This window comes from Balaenoptera ricei, chromosome 18 (assembly GCF_028023285.1).
Source record: "Balaenoptera ricei isolate mBalRic1 chromosome 18, mBalRic1.hap2, whole genome shotgun sequence".
NCBI classification, from domain to species: Eukaryota; Metazoa; Chordata; class Mammalia; order Artiodactyla; family Balaenopteridae; genus Balaenoptera; species Balaenoptera ricei.
Genome location: NC_082656.1, coordinates 53,474,684 through 53,498,940, shown reverse-complemented (window position 1 = coordinate 53,498,940; position 24,257 = coordinate 53,474,684). Strand labels below are relative to the sequence as shown.

Here is a 24,257-nt window from a genome sequence, read left to right as displayed (position 1 = left end):
TTAGTTCAAGGTGATACATACTTCTTGTTGTTTGTTTTGTTTTTGTTTTAGAGACTAGTGCCAAAACAGTAATTTTTGTTCAGCTGAGGTGCCCACTCCTTTTAGAGATCTAGATAAAATCAGCATTCTCACCAGATGAATCTTGTCAAGCTACTTTGCCTTTTCCCAGGGTTTCTGCAAGAACTCTGGTCTCAAACGTTTCATGAATTTTAGTAGAGTTTACTCAAGATGTTCGGGGTCACAGGGAGAGTCACACTGTGGAATAGAGACTTCCACCAGCTACCCTGTTCCGCTTTCATCATTCTTGCCATCATCATTCCTGTCCTCCCTCTCACAACCCAGCTCTGAAGGCCAAACTGTACCAAAGTCTGGATATGGGGCAGATAGAGCAGTGGTTAAAGGCATGAGCTTTGGAGTCAGATTGCCTGGATTCAAATCCTGCCCTGGTCAGTACTCTGCCTCTGGACAAGACTACTGACCATGAGAGATGTCATTTGTTAATCAGGAATGATAATGGTGGCTACTTCCCTGGGTTTTTGAGTAAATGATACCAGACCATGGCTTAAAGCACAAAACACAGAATTGGGAACATTCTAGGTGCTCGTAAATATCCCCCAGTGGGCACACTGATGATCCCCTGAGCTACTGAAATGATGCACCCTCATCCCTGCCTCATAAATGAGGATCAGGGGTGGAATCCAGCTCAGTATTTATTATTATTAACACTCAGTTAGATCCCGAGAGAAATCAAATTCCAGTGATTTCAAGGAACTTACAGTGCAGTTAGAAATATACTACCAACTCATGAAAGGGGAGATCTGAGAAGCAATGTACAAGGTGACAAAATTAACAAAATGGAAACTGAAAGCTAAGCAAAGCCACGTTCAGGGTGGAGTAGTGATATTCAAAGAAAGCATTTCAAAGCAGATATTTTGAAATTGATGTTAAAATGAAAACACACACACACACACAAAACCCTGATAGGCAGCAAGTAAGAGAGAAGGTATCTGAAATGCTGGGTGTTTTTAGGGAACATACATTGATTTGCATAGTTGGAAGTAGCAGGTCCTAAGCTAAGGTGAGAGAGGAGGGGCGGAAGGAGAACAGTGATGGCTGATGGAATATTGTGTAATGAATCCTTCAGCATTTGCATCTGTAGGCTCCCAATAGAGAGCGTACAGAGCCACAAGCTGTCACCTCCCGTTGGGCACCACGAGGAGAGAGGACAGGAGAGGAGCTGGAGAAGGAAGGCCTCCAGGGAGTAGCAGGCTGTGTGGGAGTGCGGAGTGTGGGCCTCGGAGCTCTGTGGGACCAATGGAAACAGAACAGGTGAATCCAGTGATGTTCCAGAAATAAGGTCAGGATTTAACCTTTTCTATACTAGCGATTTCTGTGGTTTTATGAGATCAGAGTCACTCACTCAAAGAGAGAAATACTGACTATTTCCATGACATCACTGTGCCTCTGGATGACTGCAGGGATGGATGGATTAGGCCACGTGCACGCACTCATGCAGCTGTGGAAGGAGGTTAACTGTGGGAATAAAAGCAGGGTCTGGCTGAGGGGAAATCAGACCTACATCTGAATCCTAGCTTTGCCAGTTGCTGGCTGCGTGACCTTGGGCAAGCCACCTAACTTTGCTGAGATTTAGGGTCCTTCTGGGTAAAGCATGAATAATGCCCACCTTGCAAAGTTTGTTGTGTGGATTACAGATAACATGTAAAACACAGCACCTTGCACACAGCAAGCACTCAATAAATGCTAGCCATTATTGCAACGTACAATACAGGCAACTAAACCCAGACAACATGAAGGGTGTAACCTACAGTTGAGAGTCCTCAAACACCCTATCAGAAAATCCGTATATTATTGTACCAATTTTTTAAAACTTCTACACATTTATTTGTATTATAACTTTTCATTGTATACTCCTGCGTGTGAGAGAGATGCAAGAACTTCACGGGTTGTATTTGCCTGCCCCCTCGTGGTAAGATAAGCCCACTTCAGGTATGAGGCGAAATACCTCATTTTATTCTTTATCTAGAAACCAGAGGCTGCAGAGGTAAAGCGACCTCCCCAAGGTCACTAAGTACTAAAAGGCAGAATTGGAATCCAGGTCTCGTCACTCCTCTCCATGTTTTTTTCTATCCACCGCAGGGCTGGAGAGGGCTGAGGGGAGTTTAAGCTGGACGTTTAATGAATACAACATAGTGGTCTCCCTTCGCTTCACCTCTCTTCGGCAATGAGGCTATTTTCCTTTGCTAATGAAGGGGTTTAAGTTGCCAGACCCTCCGGCCACCCGGCTAACCTTCCATGGAGTCAGGCGCGATTGTTGTTGAAAAAAACAAAAAAAAGGAAGCCTGCAGTGCTTCAGGTGGGGCTGGACTCCCAGGGTCAGAAGCAGCCAAGTCAAAGCATATCAAGAAAATCCTGACTTAGAATCACCAAAAACACTTTCTACCAGTAAACTGGTCAGGATAGGATAGAAGGGATGAAAGCCCTCTCACCTGGGTGATACGGAATCCGAACTGTATCTCTTCTTGCTCTGTGGTCTTCAAACAGAAGGGAATGGGGCAGGGCGCAACCTTTAAAAGAATGACATAGCACATGAGGGTACGCAAAAACTGATTAGAACCAATTGGGCCCAAGATGGCAGAAGATTCAACTTCCAGGAGACCTTGAGCCTCATTCTGTGCTTATTGTAATACATTAGCATATGCTAAAGGCCACACCCACAGGCACCGCCATGACAGTTCCAAGGCCAACCATAAAAGGCCAAAAAGTGGGCGGGGCCCAATTCCTGGAAATCCCCGCCCCTTCCCCCAAAATAGTTGGAATAATCCTCCCACTCATTAGCCCATGAAATCACCCCGCCCATAAAAATTAACCACCCCATATTTCGGGGCCGCCCTCTCACCTTCTGAGACGGCTCACACTCTGTCTATGGAGTGTGTATCTCTCTCAATAAATCTACTTCTTACCTATCACTTTGCCTCTCGCTGAATAACTTCTGCGCTGAGACATAAAGAACCTGAGCTTCAGTAAGTCCTGACACCAGGTGTGTGATTTTTACAGAGTGAAGTAAGTCAGAAAGAGAAAAACAAATACCATATGCTAACACGTATATATGGAATCTAAAAAAAAAAAAAAAAATGGTACTGATGAACCTAGTTGCAGGGCAGGAATAAAGAGGTAGACATAGAGAATGGACTTGAGGACATGGGGTGGGAGGGCGAAGCGGGGGCGAACTGAGAGTAGCATCCACATATATACACTACCGAACATAAAGTAGCTGACTGGTGGGAAGCAGCAGCATAGCACAGGGAGATCGGCTCGGTGCTTTGTGACCACCTAGAGGGGTGGGATAGGGAGGATGGGAGGGAGGCTGAAGAGGGAGGGGATATGGGGACATGTGTATGCATATGTCTGATTCGCTTTGTTGTGCAACAGAAACTAACACAGTATTGTGAAGCAATTATACTCCAATAAAGATCTATTAAAAAAAAAAGAGAGACAGTGGGTTCAAGTCCCAATCTGAGTTGTGCGGTTTCAGTCTTTAATCTAAGCCTAGTTTGAGACCAATAATTGGGGGGGAAAAAACTATATTTGAGAACCACATGTCAAAATTTTCAAAAGTCAGAGTATTTTGCACATAACAGAGCTTCAAATAAATGCAAGTTGTTACCATTTTCACATCACGCTGGACTGTCGGTATAAAATATACAACTTTTTAAGAAATGCCTCTAAGTCATTATGGTTCTGAGGTGAGGGAAGCACTTCACCTCTCTGAGCTCACTTTATTCATCTGAAAACATACTTCACAGGTTAATAATGAGAGTTCATGGCATGATGTCTAGATGTTCAATAAATGTTAGTTGAATCTAAAATGGAAACAGCTAACCCTCAATTTTCTTCCTGCCATTGTCTACCCCCAAACCATAAAATACACAGAGCAGGAACCAGAGAAGGAACCCAAGTCAGTCCACTCAACAGTTTGGTTAGAAGGTTTGGTTGAGACACAAGATTACGACTCTGGATTTACAGGTGGATAAACAGCCCTCAGTAAGCCTGGCCCCATTAACATGACAAGGAGTCATGGCTATATTTAGAAAAATATCTGCCTTTTCTTTTGACATTTAGGAAAGAGAATTTGCTGATTTTTAGGGTTTCCAAACTGTGTTCTATGAAACAATAAGATTTTGGAGGGTTCCCAGGGCTCTGGAAGGGAGGGATAGTAATATAGGGCAAAGAGGTGGGCTTCTGTGTCCCCCATCTGTGGTTCAACCTGAACAGCTGCATTTTATAAGATTTTATTTGGAAGGGAAAGTTTCTGCTTTAAGACAACTTAAAAAATATGACCAGGCTAGACCATGGCCCTCATAAGGCCTGGTGGCAGGTCCCATCCTGATTAGTCGGGCCTTCTGACATGTTCCAGAAGTGGCACCATGAATGCCAATGATTGGTCTAATCAGTGAGGACTGATGAGGCAAAGGGGAGAGCTTGAGGAGAAGTTTCCCGGAGAAATCAGTCAAGCAGCTGACATGCACTGTATTTCTTTGTGCCAACCAATGACTAATGCCCAAAATTAATTCAGCTGATGCTCATAACAATTCTGTGACTTTTGGCGCCAAAGATCTGCACCCTTAACCCCTGTGCTGTATTGCTTAACCACACAAATAGATCGTGTAAATAACGGAAACTATAAAGAAAGGCCATCCGCTCTAGTGTTGTCAGAAGTGTCACATTGGTAAATGAGGGATCATAGGCCACTACAGGATGGAACATTTAGTCTGAATACATTTCCCTAAATTTCCTACTGAGGAAGCCCTAACTGTGAAAAGGCTATCGTGCTGTCCCTACAGCAGGCCACTGCAAGGGAGAAGTTCTGCTGGAAGCTTGTTTTAGCCTAAAACTTCACATGCAATCAGCATAATTTATAAATGGAATTTACATATTTTTAAAAATATTTCAAAATTCAAATGACTAGTAACTTATCAGTGAAACTACCAAACCCACCTCCCCTTCACTCTTCACCACCAGACATCCAATAAAGTCACCATCCCAGATGCTGCTGTGTTCATCCCATGGTCTCATGTCACCCCTGTTGGGGAAATACAACTGCCCAAGATGGGAAATCTGTCTGCCATGGCTTATTGGGTATGTTTTGGAACTCTGTTATATTAAGTTATTCTCCCAAACAAATCCCACACTGCTGGACCTCCTTTCCCTTCAATGACCTAAGGGTGGGGCAGAGATATCTTCACATTCTAGGAGAAGTGGGTTTTCCACGGAATTTACGAAGCTTAAGGTCCAGGGCCCTTACTTGTACAGTAATGTGTCAACGTAGTCATAAGACTTGTAAAGCTTGCAAAAGAAAAATCGTTCAACCCCAATCAGTTAAGGCCTCTGTCTCCTTTCCAGTCCTAATTTCCCTCTGATACATCTCCCCTCTTGTCAGAGGGCAGTGGCGTGGCCGTGGGCATTTGGGGTCTGGCTAAGGGGAGGTAGATCCAAGGGCATGTGATCTGTGTGAGGTGTATCCCTGCGGCTTGCAGTCACTTCTCTGCGTGGTAGTTGCTGTGGTTCACGAAGGGCTTTCAGGAAATGCCCGGCCCTCTCCACGCTGACCCACCCTCCAACGTCGGGATGTGAAGACGGGAGGGTGAAAGTCAAATGAGATAGGAATGTGGTTCCACAGGATCCAGTTTTTAAAGTATTCATAGTGGAAATGAACGAAACCAGAATTTTCTCTGTGGAAAATTCTTCCAAATCTTACAGTTCATATTTCAAAGAAATTTTTGAGATTTTTTTCAACTCTGAGAATCTTGAAAATTTACATGGCATAACCAAAAAGAAGTGTGAAGTGGAAAGAAATTTATAAACTGTCAGTAATATTCTGCTCAACGATGTTAAAGGAAAGACTAAATTATCTATCATCTCTATAAAAATGTATTATACCACCAGCGTCATATGAAGAAGTAATCAAAGAGTATGTAGACAAAACTACAGGAAAAAACTATTTCATAGGTGTGTCAGGCAGTTAATGAGTATAAATGTATTTATTGGACTTTGATGCTTACACAATTTGTCAACTTTTACAATTTTGTCATTTCTTGGGATTTTTATTCACATATTCACTTTTGTATCTAATTTTGTATTCTCTCTTAAAGCGGGTGGCTAATTTTCATAAGCTTCAGACCCCATCAATCTGCATCTGCCCCTGATTGTCTCAGTGACTTATCACCCAGTTTCCTCAGAGCATTTATATGCCCTTTCCTCTGGAATAGTCTTACCCTAGAACGTTGCCTGTTTCACTCCCTCACTTCATTCATGTCTTAGTCTGCTCCAGCTGCTATAACACAATAACATAGGCTGGTGACTTCTAGTCAACAGAAACTTATTGCTCCTAGTTCTGGAAGCTGAGAAATCCAAGATCAAGGTGCCAGTAGATTTGGTGTCTGGTGAGGACCCACTTCCTGGTTCTTACATGGCCGTCTTTTCACTGTGTCCTCACATGGTAGAAAAGACAAGGGATCTCTACAGAGTCTCTTTTATAAGGGCACTAATTCCACTCGTGGGGGGCTCCACTCTCAAGACCTAATTACCTCCCAAAGGCCCCATCTCCAAGTATCATGACATCGGGCATTAGGATTTAACATATGAATTTGGGGGCAGACAGGAACGATCTATAGTAATTCAGGTGCTTGCTCAGACGTCACCACACTCAGGAATCCTTTCCTGGCCACCCTATCTTAAATAGAATCCCCTTCATTTCCCATCTCTCTCTGTCACTTTACACCACTTACTTCCCAGCACTTACCACCTGCCACATTTGTGTGTCCTATAATATAAGCACCACAAGAGGGGCGACGTACGTGTTTCACTCACTGCTTTATCTGCACTGTTGATATCAGTGCTGTGGATGAAAAATGTCACCTGCCACATCAGTAAACAAAGGATGTTGTGGCCATCAAGCAAGCAGCCACTGCAGTCACCACCAATTGTGCACCCGGAGGGGATTCAGGATGGAGAAAAGCAGGCTACTGGCCCTAGTAGTTAGGGTGCATATCAAAGGAATGATTTCAGTGAGCCCAGACTCTTGCATCTTCCCATCCAGAGAAAAGCGCTAAATTCATTAACTTAAGATGTCTGGTTTTCCTTTAATTAACAGTAATCTTTTTTTTTTCTTTTCTTTTTTTGGTCACGCTGCACGTCTTGCAGGATCTCAGTTCCCTGACCAGGGATTGAACCCAGGCCACCAGGGCAGTGAAAGCCCGGAATCCTAACCACTAGGCCACCAGGGAGCTCACAATCTTCTGATGTTCTGACTACTTGGTTTTGTTGTTTTTTTTTTTTTTTCACACACACACACACTGTATTTTATTTTTACAAGAGATAAATAGACTGACACCAAGCATTGTACATGGATGACCACAACAAAAGCAACAATGATTGCAATTACCAAACATGAAACACACTCATACTATGTCATAATATTGACATTCAGTCCAGTAATCCTCCACTGTAACAGCTCCTTTACTTTGCAGTGAAAATTGATTTGTATATTCTTTGCCTCTGAGTCCTTGCCTTCTGACTACTTGGTTTTTGTGGCAAAACTTCTGTAACCCTGGCTCCTCCCTTACCTCTTCAGAGAAATCCCTCAGAGCTATCTGAGAGGCTGCCATCCAGGGTTAAGTCCTCAGTTTTGTCCACCAAATAAAACAATTCTCAACTTTTAGGTCATATATTGCTTTTCAGTAAACAATACCTAGCTCATAGTGGGCAATCAAAATATATCTGTGGGTTGAATGAATAAAAATTGTGTGTGTGTGTGGATATAAAGACAGAGATATATGCCCAAATCCATTAAAGAGTTCATCTGCCTGATGGGAAATCTTTGGGCTCAATTAACATTGTACAAATCTAATTCATAGGAGGAGTAGGAATTCTCCTCATCTTTCTGTGGGCCCCATGCCTTTGCCCAGTTGTGTCAGTTGCTTTTTTTTTTTTTTTTTTTCATTTTAACAGGTGATAATCTTACCTTCACCCTTCTCAGAGAAGCTCCAGGTGAAAAATCTTAAAACAATATGAGAATTATTTTAAAACCTGGTAATTTTTAAAGGCAAGACCCGAATGTCTTGGCAGTCACTCGCCTCTCCCACAAAGAGAGTCAGTAATGGTTGCAACAAAATCCCCCAGGCAGAGTGTAGGTGGCTCATTAGCTGAGGAAACGTGGAGATGCCTGAGACAGGACCGCTTCTCTAAGCGGGCAGCGCGATCCGGCACAGCCCGCAGGCCGCCGGTTAGTGAGCTGAAGCGTTCCTAAATCTACTCCCGCGCAGAAAAAAAAAAAAAAAGCCCTAAAATAGGGTGTAATCATCTGATAGAGAAATAAGGACCTAGATTCTCCACATGGCAACAGCCCGGATTTTCTCCTTATGAAGCAATGATCATTTAAATTTCCTGTTAATCCTTCAGTCGCTCTCCTGTTGGACTTAGCATTGGGGTGTGCCCAGACTACCAATACTGGACTGATCGGTGATTCAAAAACTAATCAGAAAGTTATCAAACATGAAGGGGAAAGGAAAAAAAAAAACAAAAAAACCGGGTGGACTTTTTTTCCCCATCTTGTGCCAACACTGCCACCTATTGTTAAAAATACATAAAAGGAACGCTGCAAGTAAACCCTTCCAAAGAAATGGGGAATTAGGAACATAGTTGCACTCTCAGCTGTTATTTATTGTTGATTTTCTAAAATTGTGTCAACTCTGTATCATCTCAAAAGCCGAAATAAAGTTTTTAGAAGATTGATTATTTATTCTTTCTTCCAACACTCAGCGTTTGCCATTCAGCTGAAGAGCTAACGTGCATTATCTGTTTCTACTGGCAAGCCACTTTCCTAAGAGCGTTACATGAATTGACTTGGGACTGTTCTTGGTCACAAGAAGCTCCTGAGATATAGGTTATTTGTAATCCCCATATTATTTTTGTTTTACACATAAGTGAGGCACGGAGAGGGAAAGTAAGTCACTCAGGGTTACACCTCTGGTAAGCAGGGAGCCACAGACCCTGTGACCCAGCACTGTTGTCTTAACCATCACAGCGTCCTGCCCCTCATTCTAAGTGCTAATTGCCATGAAGGTGATACAAAATATTTAGAAAACTTGGATCCAACCATCAACAAGTTGGGGGACAAGTAAATACAGCTCTTAATGGAAAAATGCAAAATTCAGGATGAGACCGAGTGCTTTATTTGATCACTAAAGGCTTTTCACATGGAGATTTGTGTCTCTGAAAGTTCAAGTTTCTACCCCATTTGTATTATAACCAAACAATAGAGTGAGTCCCACTGCTAATGCTCCAATTCTCCAGCAGATGTGTGTTTTAGTGCAATTCCCTTCACCTGGAGTAATTTTAAAAATACATTTAATGTAAAATAGATAGCTAGTGGGAAGCAGCCACATAGCACAGGGAGATCAGCTCGGTGCTTTGTGACCACCTAGAGGGGTGGGACAGGGAAGGTGGGAGGGAGACGCAAGAGGGAGGAGATATGGGGATGTATGTATGTATAGCTGATTCACTTTGTTATACAGCACAAACTAACACACCATTGTAAAGCAGTTACACTCCAATAAAGACGTTAGAAAAAAAATAATACATTTAAAAGATTTAAGATGGGAAAACCCCAAACAAGACAAGACCTACGTTCCAGTTCTGGTCTGAGATACTTTACTTCTTTCGGTTTCAGTTGCCAGAACTGTAAACATTTTTATTTTTTTAATTAATTTATTTATTTTAAAATAAATTTAGTTAGTTAGTTTTGGCTGCGTTGGGTCTTCGTTGCTGCACGAAAATAAAGCCTTTCCTCCCTCAAAATGTTTATTTTTCTAGATATTTTTATGAACACAATATGATTGAATATTCTGATCTTACCAAATATCTTGATTGGTGATACAAAGATTGGAAGATTTTGTTGTGGACTAATGAACAGGCATCCTTGGTGTGCATGGCTGGCACAAAGGGACAGGTGGAAGGAGTTTGTCCTTGGCTGGTTTACTGAGTCACACTTAGTAATTTACTAAGCAACTACTCATTGCTCAATGCCATCTACCATTTAGGCAGACGTTTTGTTAAAGATGAGCTTGGGGCTTCCCTGGTGGCGCAGTGGTTGAGAATCTGCCTGCCAACGCAGGGGACATGGGATCGAGCCCTGATCTGGGAGGATCCCACATGCCGTGAAGGAACTAAGCCCACGAGCCACAACTACTGAACCTGCGCGTCTGGAGCCTGTGCTCCGCAAGGAGAGGCCGCAACAGTGAAAGGCCTGCGCACCGCCATGAAAAGTGGCCCCCGCTCGCTGCAACTAAAGAAACGAAGAGGCCCCCTCGCCCAGAAACAAAGACCCAACACAGACAAAAATAAATAAATAAATTTATTTTTTAAAAAAGATGAGCTAGTTAATTTCCATCCCACTACCTTCACTCACTGAGTCCTCTGCCTTTTGTGTATATTTAAACAAACTGGTTCAAATTCTGCTAAAAATATATCATTTGAAAATACTGTTAAACGTTTTAGTTTCTAATGAGAATTGTTATGTGTGTAATATTTAGGGTTTTTTTTTGCAACAAAACCATATAACAATGGAAACTTTTTACACATTTAATTTTCAAACTGTTCTCTCATAGCATATGTTTCTTTCAAAAGGGGTTACGCATTGTATTTGTTTTTATCACCTTTATTGTACAAGAAGATTATTAAGCTTGTTTTTGTATTTTAAATATCTACTAGGAAAACTACAGGCAGCCACTTAGGGAAAAGGTCAACAAATTTGAAACCCCCCCCTTTTTTTTTTGCAAAGGAAAAAATGCAAAATATCTTCAACCACTGCCAAAGTAATGAAAACAAAGCCATCAAACATTGTTGCCATCAAGTGTAGCAAAAATATATTTTCACGGTCATTTCCTATCTCACTACAAAATGTTATTTTATTCTAGTAAAGATCTTGTTTTTAAAGAGTAGAAAAGTGGTTGCCCAGGGCTGTGGGTGGAGGAAATAGGGAGATGTTGGTAAAAGGGTATAAATTTTCAATTATAAGATGAGTAAGGTCTGAGGATCTAATGTACAATATGGTGACTATAGTTGATAACACTGTATTGTATACTTGAAATTTGCTAAGAGAGTAGAACTTAAATGTCCTCACCAAATAAAAAGGATAACTGTGTGGGGTGATGGAGGTGTTAATTGACTCCATGGGGGAAATCCTTTCACAATGTACGTGTGTATCAAATCAGCCCGTTGTATACTTTAAATATCTGGCAATTTTATTCATCAATTATACCTCAATAAAGCTGAAAAAGGATCCTGTTTTTTATAAAATGAACCACATTTGCTAATTTCTGACTACAATTTGAGACTAAAACTTGCAATAAATGATGCAGTAAAAATAATATAGTAATATTATAGAGACTCTATATCTATACTAATTATACAGATATACAGAATATATCTGTAACTATATTCTGGAATCTCTTTTTTATTCCAAAATAGTCATTCCATCAATGGGTAAATGTACCCAGTTTTACCATAAAATGTTTTTAAATTTACTTATTTTTATTTATTTATTTTTGGCTGCATTGGGTCTGTTACTGCACGCGGGCTTTCTCTAGTTGCGGCGAGTAGGGACTACTCTTTGTTGCGGTCCACAGGCTTCTCATTGCGGTGGCTTCTCTTGTTGTGGAGCACGGGCTCTAGGCACGTGGGCTTCAGTTGTTGTGGCATGCAGGCTCAGTAGTTGTGGCACACAGGCTTAGTTGCTCCAAGGCACGTGGGATCTTCCCGGACCAGGGCTCAAACCCGTGTCCCCTGCATTGGCAGGCGGATTCTTAACCACTGTGCCACCAGGGAAGTCTCTTGTTTTTAATAAAGAAGTAACTTACTGTTGAGTATCAGTCTCCTAAAACATTTTAATGGCTCATAGTTCTTTTTGTATTTCATCATTGAAACAATTTAGCAAATACCATAAGCTGAGATACGATGGAGACACATGTATTAAGGAGCAAACGTCTCACACCGAATTATTTGTTCTCATTCTTGTTTCTTCTCTACTTCAGTGATGTTTTCTGTGCCTCTTTCAGCAATATTTGCTGACAAAGGAATATACCTGTGTCAGTTTCCATGTTATTTCTGGTATTTTATTTCAGCCATTTTAACCTCAGTAGGAAGAGCAAGGGGATTGCCGTTATATGCATCTGCTATTATGTAAGCTCAAAAGATGCTTGTAAACATTTATTACTGTATGTAGTATGTCAAGGAGAGATTAAATCTTACTTGACTTTAAGCATCACTGGAAAAATTGTAGATGTTCTTCTTCATGTTCCTCATGTTTCTAAAAATCTTGCTTGCAAAGTGATGACATAAATAAATTGTAATACATCACAACATGCCAAATGAAGAAACCATTGTCCACCCCACCACAGGGTGGGGTGCCCATTCAGCCCTCAGGACATCTACATGCTACACTACGCATTCTGCACTACACGTGACTAACACAGCCATAAAGACAAACGTGTCTGTGTCAACCCTTCTATGAAATACCAGAAATGCTTAAAAATGTTTCTTTTCAAATATAAAAACACATTTTCTACAAAAACAAAAAATTTTCTAATATGTTCTTCGCACAGCACAATGGATCATCTTGCCCATCATTTTAGAGACTGTGCCCAAAGAAATGAGGCAAAACGGGCAATGCAGAGGTCACTGGAACCACCACTATCCCACTGAAAATTAAGCCTACTGAGACGACAAATGTCATTTTATTACATCTTTTATTGATGAGCACACATTTATAAATATTATGAGAAAAAACATTAACATTTTTAGTCAGAATCATCCTAATGATCTCTTTTTAAATAGTGGCAAAAGGGGAGAATACTAACTCCTGGTTTTAGTTGGTAAATATCAAAGTGACTGTGGTACGCCAAATAATGTTCCCATCCTAATCCCTGGAAGCTGTATGTTTCCTTATGTGAAAGAGGGACTTTGCAGACTTGATTCAGGATCAAGGGGCAAAGAGGACCTTTGGCTGACAGAGCAGACCTGTTGACCCAAAGAGATGACCTGCCTGAGATGAAGGGATGAGGGCTGAAGCTCAACACTGGGTGACCTGTGCTGCACGGTCCTTCAAGCCATGGATCAGATGGGAGAGTTGACACCCCAGTGGATGCCATCGTGAAGGGCTAACCAAGTAGAAAGACCAGACAGGATGCTAGGTGCTGCAGTGATCACTGGCATAGCAACTAGGTGCATAGAACAAGGTGCTTCCACAGGCCCACCACGGGGCCATGACTCTGTCACCATGTAAACCAAGCCAAGGTCAGATAACAACTATGGGGCAGAAGAGGGGTTAGGGAATACCCTGATTTGATTGGACTTAACTCTGAAAAAGCTGGAGAGAAGAAATAGGCAAGACTAGATTTGAGTTTTCTTGCCTTCAGGTGGAATGGGGCTCTAAGTATATATTGAGTATAAAATCGTTTGTAAATAATTTTAATTATAAAAATGTTAATTTTCATAGCTGAATTCATAGTTATTTTATAGTATGAAAATACCACACTTGTACCGTGTCCCTAATACACCTGGCACACAATGAATACTCAATAAAGACTTGTTAAGGTGAACTCAGGTCATGGGAGAGGCTCTTTCTTGGCTTCTCTCTGCACTTCCATTGGCCTCCTCTTCAGCTGTGAGCTATATTCCTGACCCTAGAACTTAAATGTATTCAGAAAGAAGGCAACATGGATATCCTAAACCTCATTATACATCCGAACTTGAAACTGACACAAAGTCAGTATTTTACGACTAAGGGCTCCCAGGAAGCTAGTCTGATTTGGAGGTAGAAATGGATTTAAGAACACAGAGGACTTGCAAGCTTGACCCAGGAGCTCTCTTGGCCATCTGTGATGCATGTTTTCCTGCTGCCGTAGAACAGGTTGCAAGGGCAAATGAGCTTCTGACAAATGTAAGAAGAACTCTCTATTTAGCCTGAAATGGCAACAGGCAGTCCAACGCCTCCCATGCAGGTCTGTGACACTGAATTCATTACAGATCTAATAAAGCACTTTAGCTATCAAAAATACACACACACACACAAAATTTAAGTAATAGCAAGTAGCACACAAAAATATTAAGTTAAAAGCCTGAATGTAACCTGGAAAGCACTGCTCCTTTTCCTGATTCTAATAGGTCTCTCCTATAGAATTTTCAGTAAATCCTATTTTCCCCAATCTAATTTTTTATTTTTAATTTTTTTATAGCTACTTTATTTATTTATTTATTTATTTATTTTTGGCTGTGTTGGGTCTTCGGTTCGTGCGAGGGCTTTCTCCAGTTGCGGCAAGCGGGGGCCACTCTTCATCGCGGCCCCTCCCGTTGCGGGGCACAGGCTCCAGACGCGCAGGCTCAGTAGTTGTGGCTCACGGGCCCAGCTACTCCGTGGCATGTGGGATCTTCCCAGACCAGGGCTCGAACCCGTGTCCCCTGCATTAGCAGGCAGATTCTCAACCACTGCGCCACCAGGGAAGCCCCCAATCTAATTTTAATAGCAAGGAGTTTTGATAATCTTTCACAGGATTGTGTTATAAAACTGGTGTTGAAAAATACTCTCCATGACGAGCTTTGAGGATCTTTACAGTGTAAGCATTAAAGAGCTTCACACGGAATCGTCAAACAGAATCACCAAGAGAATTACTGGGTCAACTAAATGTATTAAACAATATCATGGGATTACAGTACCTAAAACCCACAATCTTAAGTTTAAAATTTAATCATAAGAAGATGAGCATTTAACCCAGCATTCCCTTTCATGAATTTTTATAGAAGAAACAGGAAAAAGTACGAGACTATTTTTCACACTTTGTATTCACAAAGTATTCACAAGTATTTACAAATTATCCAGGTTACCAATTTTTCACCTCATCACCACCATGATCTCTTCATGATTGCTTGAACAGATCAAATTTTCTCAAGTACTCCCTCCCATGATCCTTGGTGGGTACGACAGAAGGAAATATTCTTGTCCCCTCCCCTGTTCTCTCTATAGTGTTCCTTAAGAAACTCGCTGACTCACAAGGTTCTAATTTTGAAAGACAGGGTCTCACATAATATTGATACAAGTACTCAATTTTTAAGAGAATTCATAAAGGCTAACTATGGTAAACGTTGTGGTTAACCCGCCAACATTTACTCCACCAAACTCCCATTAGTTAGCAATCGCATCACCGGGAAGTTGATTCTTACTTAAGGGGGCCCCCTGGTTCAAAAATGGTCAAATAACCCAAGGCTGGCCTATGAGAAGAGAGAGGTTTCGCTAATGGCTTCTGGAAAAGGTCCCTTATACGCTGAAGAGCAATGAGGGCTCAGAGTCTCTTCCAGTGAATATGAAAAAAGAAGCATGCGGCCTGTCTGCCATCTTGCAACCATGGTAATAAGCAGCCTCAGGAGCAGACAGGGTTGTGATGGCCAAACAGCCCGAGACGAATGATATGGGCCTTTGATGACATTATTAAACTGCTGGATGAACTGACCTTCTTGACTTTCTCTCAGGTGAGGAAATAAACTTATATCTAAGTCAATTTGAGCTTGCAAACGACCCAACTTTAATGGATGTCATTTCTATTTAAACCCAAACCCCTACTTCCAGCTACCTTCACCTACTTCTTCTCCATGTATGTCAACCCTGCAGTACTGTGGCATGTCCAAAACAGAACTCATTTCCTTTCTCAACAATATCAGTCTCTACACTACCCAGGCTTGGGGTCCTACAGTTATTCTTTTGCTTCTCTTTAGGTCGTGTCATGTCTTTGAGTCATGATCTCTCATCCATTGACTTATTCCTTTTTTCGGTCTCACCACCCTACGTCAGATCTTCACCACTCCATGGAGACATGATCCCACAGAGTGTATCTAGGGATCTCCTCATTCCTCTGCAAAAGAGGCCAAAGTGTGTATGGTTTCGATCGAATACAACGTAAGGGAGGCACCTCTAGGGATTTGATCCCAACTCAGAAATGGTATTTTGTTCCTTCTGCATGCTCTATCTGCTAAGATTGTGTCTGCTCTTAAAGATGTAGTTCAAATATCAACTTGGCTGTGAAGTTGCTTCACAACTGAGTAAATGTAAATGTCTCATGGATTCTCACACACTGGATTTCTCTCATAGCCCTGGTCTTTTCTACCAGGCACTAGAATCCTTTGGGTATGTGCTTTTCTCTGCCATGAGAATAAGGATTGCTTTGTATTCATCAAATACACTTCCTCCATGTTTTATGACATTAATCTGAAAATTGCTTTTTTCCTGTCCTGTACACATGGATTTTAAACACATACTAGGGTTTTTAAATGCCATTTTTTTAACGTCTTTATTGGAGTATAATTGCTTCACAATATTGCATTAGTTTCTGCTGTATAACAAAGTGATTCAGCTATATGTATATATATATCCCCATATCCCCTCCCTCTTGCATCTCCCTCCCACCCTCCCTATCCCACCCCTCTAGGTGGTCACACAGAACCGAGCTGATCTCCCTGTCCAAAGCAGCTGCTTCCCACTAGCTATCTATTTTACATGTGGTAGTGTATATATGTCCATGGCACTCTCTCCCTTCGTCCCAGCTTACCCTTCCCCCTCCCCGTGTCCTCAAGTCCATCCTCTACGTCTCTGTCTTTATTCCTGTCCTTGTCCCTTGTCCCTTGTTTCTGATGAAAAAGGTTCATCAGAACCTTTTTTTTTTTTTAGATTCCAAATATGTGTTAGCATACGGTATTTGTTTTTCTTCTTTCTGACTTACTTCACTCTGTATGACAGGCTCTAGGTCCATACACCTCACTACAAACAGTTCAGTTTCTTTTTATGCCATTTTTACTGGTATAAACTGGGACTTGCATTAGCACACCTTAACGCCTCTTCCAGATTGCAAAAAAGTATTGATTGATGTTAGAGCGGTAAATAAAACGAGTAAAATCCCAGCCCTGGCATATACACTATTAGAGATGTCTCTCAACTAACAATCAGGCAGTAGTTATTATTCCAGGCCTATTCCTTGGAACCCAGCTAATTTCTTTTTTTTTTTTTTTGCTACTTCTCACACCATGATAGAAATGAAAATTAAGTATTGAATAAAATGCCTAGATTACATTCTTGAATAGAACAAATTTAATTTTCATGCTACTTTCCTTTCTGAATCTAGCACTGCAGAGGCTCCGGGTTTTAATGACTACAGGGGATAAAAGCATCCTCTCCCCTTCTATACCAGTCACGCCTACCCATAAAATAAAAACTTTTGATTTCTCAAAATTATTGAAGAAATCATCCCTTCCTTCTACTCTTCTCACTCACTCACTCCTCCCCACTACCTCTTTGGGACAGACTGAATGTTAGAATTTGCCACTCACAAATGGCCTGGCCCCTCAATCCTTCCTTGGCCTTGTCTTATGAAGCTGGCTGTCCACAGGCCATGTGCCATCTTCTCCCCCCATGTGGTTCTCCCACAAACACAGAGGACAAAGAGCTCTTCTCTTGGCTACTCAATTGCCAAGCTCAATTCAAGTAGGAAGCAGCAGGAAGTGCGCCATCAGAAATGACGGTGATATTTTTTGATCCCTGCCTCTTGTAAAGATTCCCAATGGACCCAGCCCTCTGATTATTCCTCCCCATAAACACACAGATAATTCTCATGTGTAAACAAAACAAATGAAAGGCTAGAGAATACACTTGTACCTACAGCCTCTTTAAGTCAAGATTATAAAGGGTAACTTTAAAGAATATTTACGAAATTTTAAAACGTAGAACTTTCTTATGTCTTAATATGGCATCTAGGACTTCCCTGGTGGCGCAGTGGTTAAGAATCCGCCTGCCAATGCAGGGGACACGGGTTCGAGCCCTGGTCCAGGAAGATCCCACGTGCTGTGGAGCAACGAAGCCCATGCACCACAGCTACTGAGCCTGCGCTCCAGAGCCCGCGAGCCACAACTACTGAGCCCGCGAGCCACAGCTACTGAAGCCGGTGTGCCTAGAGCCCGTGCTCTGCAACGAGAGAAGCCACCGTAATGAGAAGCACGCACACCGCAACAAGAGTAGCCCCCGCTCACCGTAACTAGAGAAAGCCTGTGCGCAGCAATGAAGACCCAATGCAGCCAAAAATTAATTAATTAATTAATTTAAAAAATATATGGCACCTAGACGGCAATTTCTGACTTGGCCTCTCCCTGCTTCCTACAAAGCATACATGGAGACATTGAAAGTGATGAAAAGCCTTAACGCTGAGATCTACCACTGGCAATGCTAGACTCCGGGGGGTGGAAGGGTACAGAATTTCAATCAACTACCATGAAACTCAACTGTGAATCATAATTTAAGGACCAAAGCTTGTCTGTAGCTTGAAGTGAGGCAGAGCGACCAAGTCCGGGGCCTCAGCCGAGAGACCCAAAGTTTGCGTCTCAGAACACGGCAGAACAGAACCCAGCTAGCTGTCTCTGCCTCTGGAAGCAGCCAGTGCACTCTAACCCCAGTACCTCTGTTTCCAGGACATTCTGAGAGTCCCCCAAAACTACAGGGCAAGTGGTGAAGGGGAAGCAGCACATGTGTCAAGGGAACTCACAACACACTGGGAAGTGCAGCTCTGATTCCTAACATATCATGGGGGAGGGTACGGACAGAACGTGGCCTGGAGATGGCTTTCCAAGCTCTCCCTCAGTTCATCTCACTGGGTAAATAGACAACACATCACGACATTCAGAGGTTGCTAGGCACTGGAAATTGGGCTGGGTACTGTGTAGTACGTGAAAGACCCCTCCAACTGAACATCTGAGGTGCTCAATCCACCAACACCAAAATGTACATGATCTCCAGTCATCAACTGGGTTCTCATCTTACTGCATCTCTGGGTAGCCTTTGACACAGCAGGTCCCTTCTGCCTTGAAATACGCTCTTGACTTGATTTCCAGAACACCAGTGTGTGGGTTCTTCTCCTGCCTCTGCATCTCTGATCTCCAATGCTGGAGGACCCCAGGAATTGGTCCTTCTGAGATATTCTTTGCTCTAATTAGTCAGAATCCAGGTGATGTCCTCTTGATTCTCAGCTTAAATTCCATCTATATACTGATGACCCTACACTTACATCTCCAGCCTGGACTTCTGCCTTGAACTCCAGATTTGCACAGCCAGCTGCCCACTCAACACTGTCATTTAGTTTATCTAATACACTGTTCAGACCTCACCACGTTTAAAAACCAAACTCTGATCTCCCTGCCCCACCAACCCCAACTGGGCTCCATCTACCACCTTATCCATTTTAGAAAGTGGTAGTTCCATGTTCAGCTCCTCAAGACAACACTTGAGACTTGGACTCTTCCCTTTCTCTTATGCTACATCCAATCCATCACCAAATTCTGTCACTTCATCTTCGAGATGCATATGCACACTGTATAATCTGCCAACTCCTCGTCACCTCCCCTGCTCCCGCCCTGTTGAAGTGAACATCTTTTGCCTGGACAATTTCAATAGATTCCGAACTCGCCTCCCTGCTTTTACCTTTACTCTTCTGCAACCTATTGTTTATGTGGTGGTCTGCAGTCATTTAAAACATAAGTCAGTTCATTTCACTCCTCAGCTCAACCTTCCAATGTCTCTGTCCTGCTCAGCAGACCCGCGTCCCCCTCCCCACACCTCCTTGCTCATATCACTCTCACTTGATCCGTCCCAACCACATGGTCGCTTCCTGAGCACACCAAATATTCTCCTGCCTCAAGACTCTTGAACTTGCTATTCTCTATATCCAGAATGCATTCCCCTCAGATATCTGTAAGGTTTGCTCCCTCAATCCTTCAGGCTTTTGGCTCAAATATCAGAGAGGCTGTCTCTACAACCCATATAAAAAGGCATCACGGAACTTTCATTTCCAACACTCATGGGGCCTCCTTGCCCTGCTCATTTGTTCTTCAACGCCTTTATCTCCACATGCATGTTACATCTTATTGCATTTGTCATTGTCTCCCCCAACTAGAAATCTAAGCCCAGTCAGAGACAAGACTTTGTATTTCTTCATTGCACTATCTACAGTGCTTAAAACTGTGCCTGGCACATACCATTTGAATAAAGAATGTTGAATGACTGAATCTTTCCTTGTTCCTAAATGAAGTTACAAATTCTCATGGGCATATACAAAGGTGCTATAACACCAGTGTCTTAGAAGAAAATCTCTGAAAGCTGTCCTAACAACTTGTACTAACAAAATTATTAACACTTAACAAGATAATATGAGAGATGAGGAAAAAAGTCGTAAGAATGTACAGAGAAGAAAAAAAAACAGTATACAAGGTTAAGATGAAAAGACAAAGGATTTAGATGAAAAGGAGTACTGATCAGTAAAGATGTTGGATGAGAAAACTAAAACTGTGAGGTAAGAATTAAAGCTTGTACTAGAGGCAGGAACAAGCAGAATTAACAAGACAGAAATTGAAGCAGTGGTTTATTAATTTATTCAGCTACTGCATACTGAGGGCTACTATATGTCGGGCAGAGAACAAGGCAATGGAAATTCCTTTTGGTGAACATGCATTGAGATGAACAAGCCTGTGTGGTGCTAGTGGGAGTCTAAGTTGGTAGCATCTTTCTGGAAACCACTGTGGCAATATGTATCATGACAGCCCTAAGATACATAACCTCTGAGCCAATAATCTCATGTCTATGAAAATAATATAAAGAAATAGATATGATCATGGAGAGTCCATCACAGACTTTATACTAGAAATATATGCATACATACAGTATATATAACCATGTTATATATATCACAGGGAGCTCAGCTCGGTACTCTGTGGTGACCTAGATGGGGGAGGGAGGGAAGGGGGGAGGGAGGTCCAAGAGGGAGGGTATACAGGTATACATATAGCTGACTCACTTCATTGTACAGCAGAAACTAACACAACATTGTAAAGCAATTTTACTCCAATAAAAAATAAAAATAATGGGGAAAAAATAAAAGTAATTGTTACATCACTTTAAAAAAAATAAAATCTATTTGTTTAAAAAAAGTGTTAAATATTAGAAACAATTGAGATGCACGCAGTAGAGGAACTATCAGATAAGTATTAACAGCACCAAACAATGGAGCATTGTGCAACGATTAATAAAAATAAATAGAAATGGTTTTAAGAACATGGAAAAATTCACAGGCCAATGTTAACTAGGAACACAGGATAAATAACTATGTACGGATTGAGTTTAAACACAGAGCTCTTGTCTTTGAAGTTTGGAATTGAGAATTATATTCCTTACGCTTTAGGTACTTGATAAATTTTCATCAAAAAACACACATTACTCTAATAATCAGAAATAAAGAATACTAAACAAAAATAAAAACTGGAACTAAATTTTTTATTTTCTCCCACATTACAGCTTCTTATATATTTCTAACCTATCCCAGTACAGTTCTCATATCCTAGAATTAACCACTCCAGTTTCCTTGTTATAAAGGATTCAAGCAAGTTTACATTTTTGCTCAAAACATGCTGAAGTCTTGCGTTCTTGCACTCTCACTCCAGATTTCTAAAACATTATAGATTTTTTTATCCTATAGATTTTCTAAACTTATCACTGAGGAAGCAAAAGAATATGTAAAGATTCTATGTAAATCATCCAACAATTCACCATTCACTTCACCTCTCACCATAAAAACGTATTGCATTCGAAAACAACTTTCCATCAAAAATAAAGTTTCCTGTTAAAATTTTTCAGGAAAAACAATATCACGATTGCAGTCATAGTTTCATAGGTATATACACATGTCAAAACCTGTCATTGTACAATTTAAATATGTGCATTTTATTGTATGTCAATTTATACCTCAGTAAAGATGCTAAATAAAACATAGTATCGAGAAAAGCCACACACTGAAACATAATTAAAAGGCTTGGAAGAGAGACAAACAGAGACACACACAGAAGAAAAAGAACCACTCTTTAAATGCATCAGCAAGTTTATTTACAAATGCAGTTGAACAGAAAGGCTCACTAGTTTCTGGAGAAAACTTCTGGCATACAAACCATGATGATTTTCCATGAATGAAAAGAAGCAATTTCTACTGGGAATTGCTTAGTGACAATTCTGGTGAAGAAAATAGAGCTCCCCTCATCAAGCAAATAAAATGTCATATAAGCTAAAAAAAAATTTAATAATATTACATAAATGAAAAGGAGGATATAGAAAGCAAATTTGGGGGTGGATTTTAGTGAAATTTTCCGTATGGTTCTGCATTAATTTAGAATACATTATAATAAACAGAGCAAATGCAATTACATATTTATATTAACTATTTCAAATGTTTCCAAAACTTAAAAAAAAAAAAAAACAATAAAATAACCCTCCTCAAAACACCACTAGAAAGTCAAACTAGATCATTATCAGCATCAAAAAAATATTTTGAAGTTCTTATTTTTCCCTTGTGCTTTTATAATGCTGAATTCAAAAAGGAAATACTGCACTTTTCCCCACACGTAATTACCTTCTTATAAATAAACAACAAAAATACAGGTTCTACCAAGACTATAATGCTCTGATGTAATCTAAAGAGGCCAGAAAAAGTATTATTCTTTTTAAAAAAGAGAGCAAAAGGACATACAGCATATATTTATAGCTCTATATCAGCAGCAAACACCTCTTCTTCTATCTGCAACAGTGCTTTCGTGTGGTGGCTTACATCACATGGCGGTTGGCCGTCCAGCTGATCAGGCAAGGAGAGAAGAAAGAAAAGTGCTTAGATTCAGAAACACTTGAATATCGCCACCTGGGGTACACAGCAGGAATCGCTCAGAGAATGACCCCATGAGGTAGAAAGACTTATCCTGTTACTCACTTAGGATAAAGCTGGGCAAACCACGCCTCTGGGTTCTACAAGTCTTTCTTTGCAAAAATGGAGTAAAAATTAACTGCTGATATAGAAACAAGTTACACTCAACTCTCTATTATTTGTACTGGAGGAGAGAAAAGGCATGGGCAATTTTTCCATGATGATTCCAAAAATCAATTATATTTGGCTTTGGAATTTTGACTAAAGAGAGAAAAGCTCACACACATACACACACTGCCCCCCCCATTCCATGCCCAGCCTTGACACTCTCCAACCTCAGTGCTGGCATCCAGGAAAGGCCTGGACCAACAGGGTGAGAAGGCTCAAATCACGGTGACAGATAAGAGAGAGTTGACTGGGCTGAAGCCATTTCCAAAGCACTCTTCACATAAAGGCCATATAAATACCTCAGAGCTCAAAAGCATATGGTTTGGCTGATACCACTTGTAACAAACACCCTTTCACAATAAGGAAGAAACACATGTTACCAGCATCAAGGCTCAAAATATAAAAAGGAGCAATGGTTGTCTTTATGTAGCTATAAACGATATGCAATCTACTTACGCTATCCTATGTTTATAACACACTTACAGGCAAAAACATGCTTAGACACAGAATAGCACGTGAAGTTTTTGAAAAACTCAATTTTTCCAAAAATGACACTGAAACACTATGTCGTCAGAATTAATGCTCTCCTTTTAAATTATTGTATAATTTGATAGCATATGATTATAGAGTAACAAAGCATACACTGACTATTGTTTATTACCTTTTTAAACCACAGTTTTTAAAGCTGATCATATTCTAAATCACATAATCAGACCCCATTGGTAAATACTAGAAATCAGCTAAAATGATGAGAGTTTCTTAGCCAAGAAACTGATGAGAGTCTATACAGAAGATTCATTTTAACTGTCGGTCTTGGTTGATTTGTATGCGTGAGTCATCAGAAGTTTCTGCGGACTCTGATCAGACTGCACCGTACACGGTCCTGACCCCAGCACGCATCCCTCTCTGGTTCCTTGGTCCTACACCCACCCTCCTGTGGCTGGAATCCTGAGCACTGACTCACTGACCGGCTCACCGGACCCTCTCTGAAGGGGATACTCTGAGATTCCTAAAGCCTGGAGCTCTGGGGCAGGGAGCTTGAAGGGGAGCTGGTGGTAGGTTCAGGGAAATGCATGGGAACCCGTGGTCTCCGTAAAAGACAAGAAATTTTCTCCCTGATTTGCTCTCTTACATTTGAATCTGAGATAGCAGTCGTTGCAATACAGTTGGTTGTTTCGGATTCTGACTTCGGCTCCTGAGGAAGAGCCTCCGAGGTCACGATCACAGGCCACACACTGGGAGACAAAC

General features: G+C 41.2%; 1 protein-coding gene across 20 annotated transcripts in view; it reads right to left on the bottom strand.

Moving 5' to 3' along the window:
• Positions 1–22,013: 22,013 nt before the first annotated feature.
• LMO7 (LIM domain 7) overlaps positions 22,014–24,257 on the bottom strand; it is a 196,263-nt gene continuing 194,019 nt past the window's right edge. For all 20 annotated transcript variants that reach the window (XM_059902917.1, XM_059902911.1, XM_059902913.1 and 17 more), the window contains 2 exons: positions 24,142–24,244; positions 22,014–22,775 (listed from right to left, as the gene is read on the bottom strand). In XM_059902917.1, coding sequence (XP_059758900.1) covers positions 22,753–22,775; positions 24,142–24,244 — 126 coding nt within the window. In that variant the 3' untranslated portion in view covers positions 22,014–22,752. The remainder of the gene's footprint in view (positions 22,776–24,141; positions 24,245–24,257) is intronic.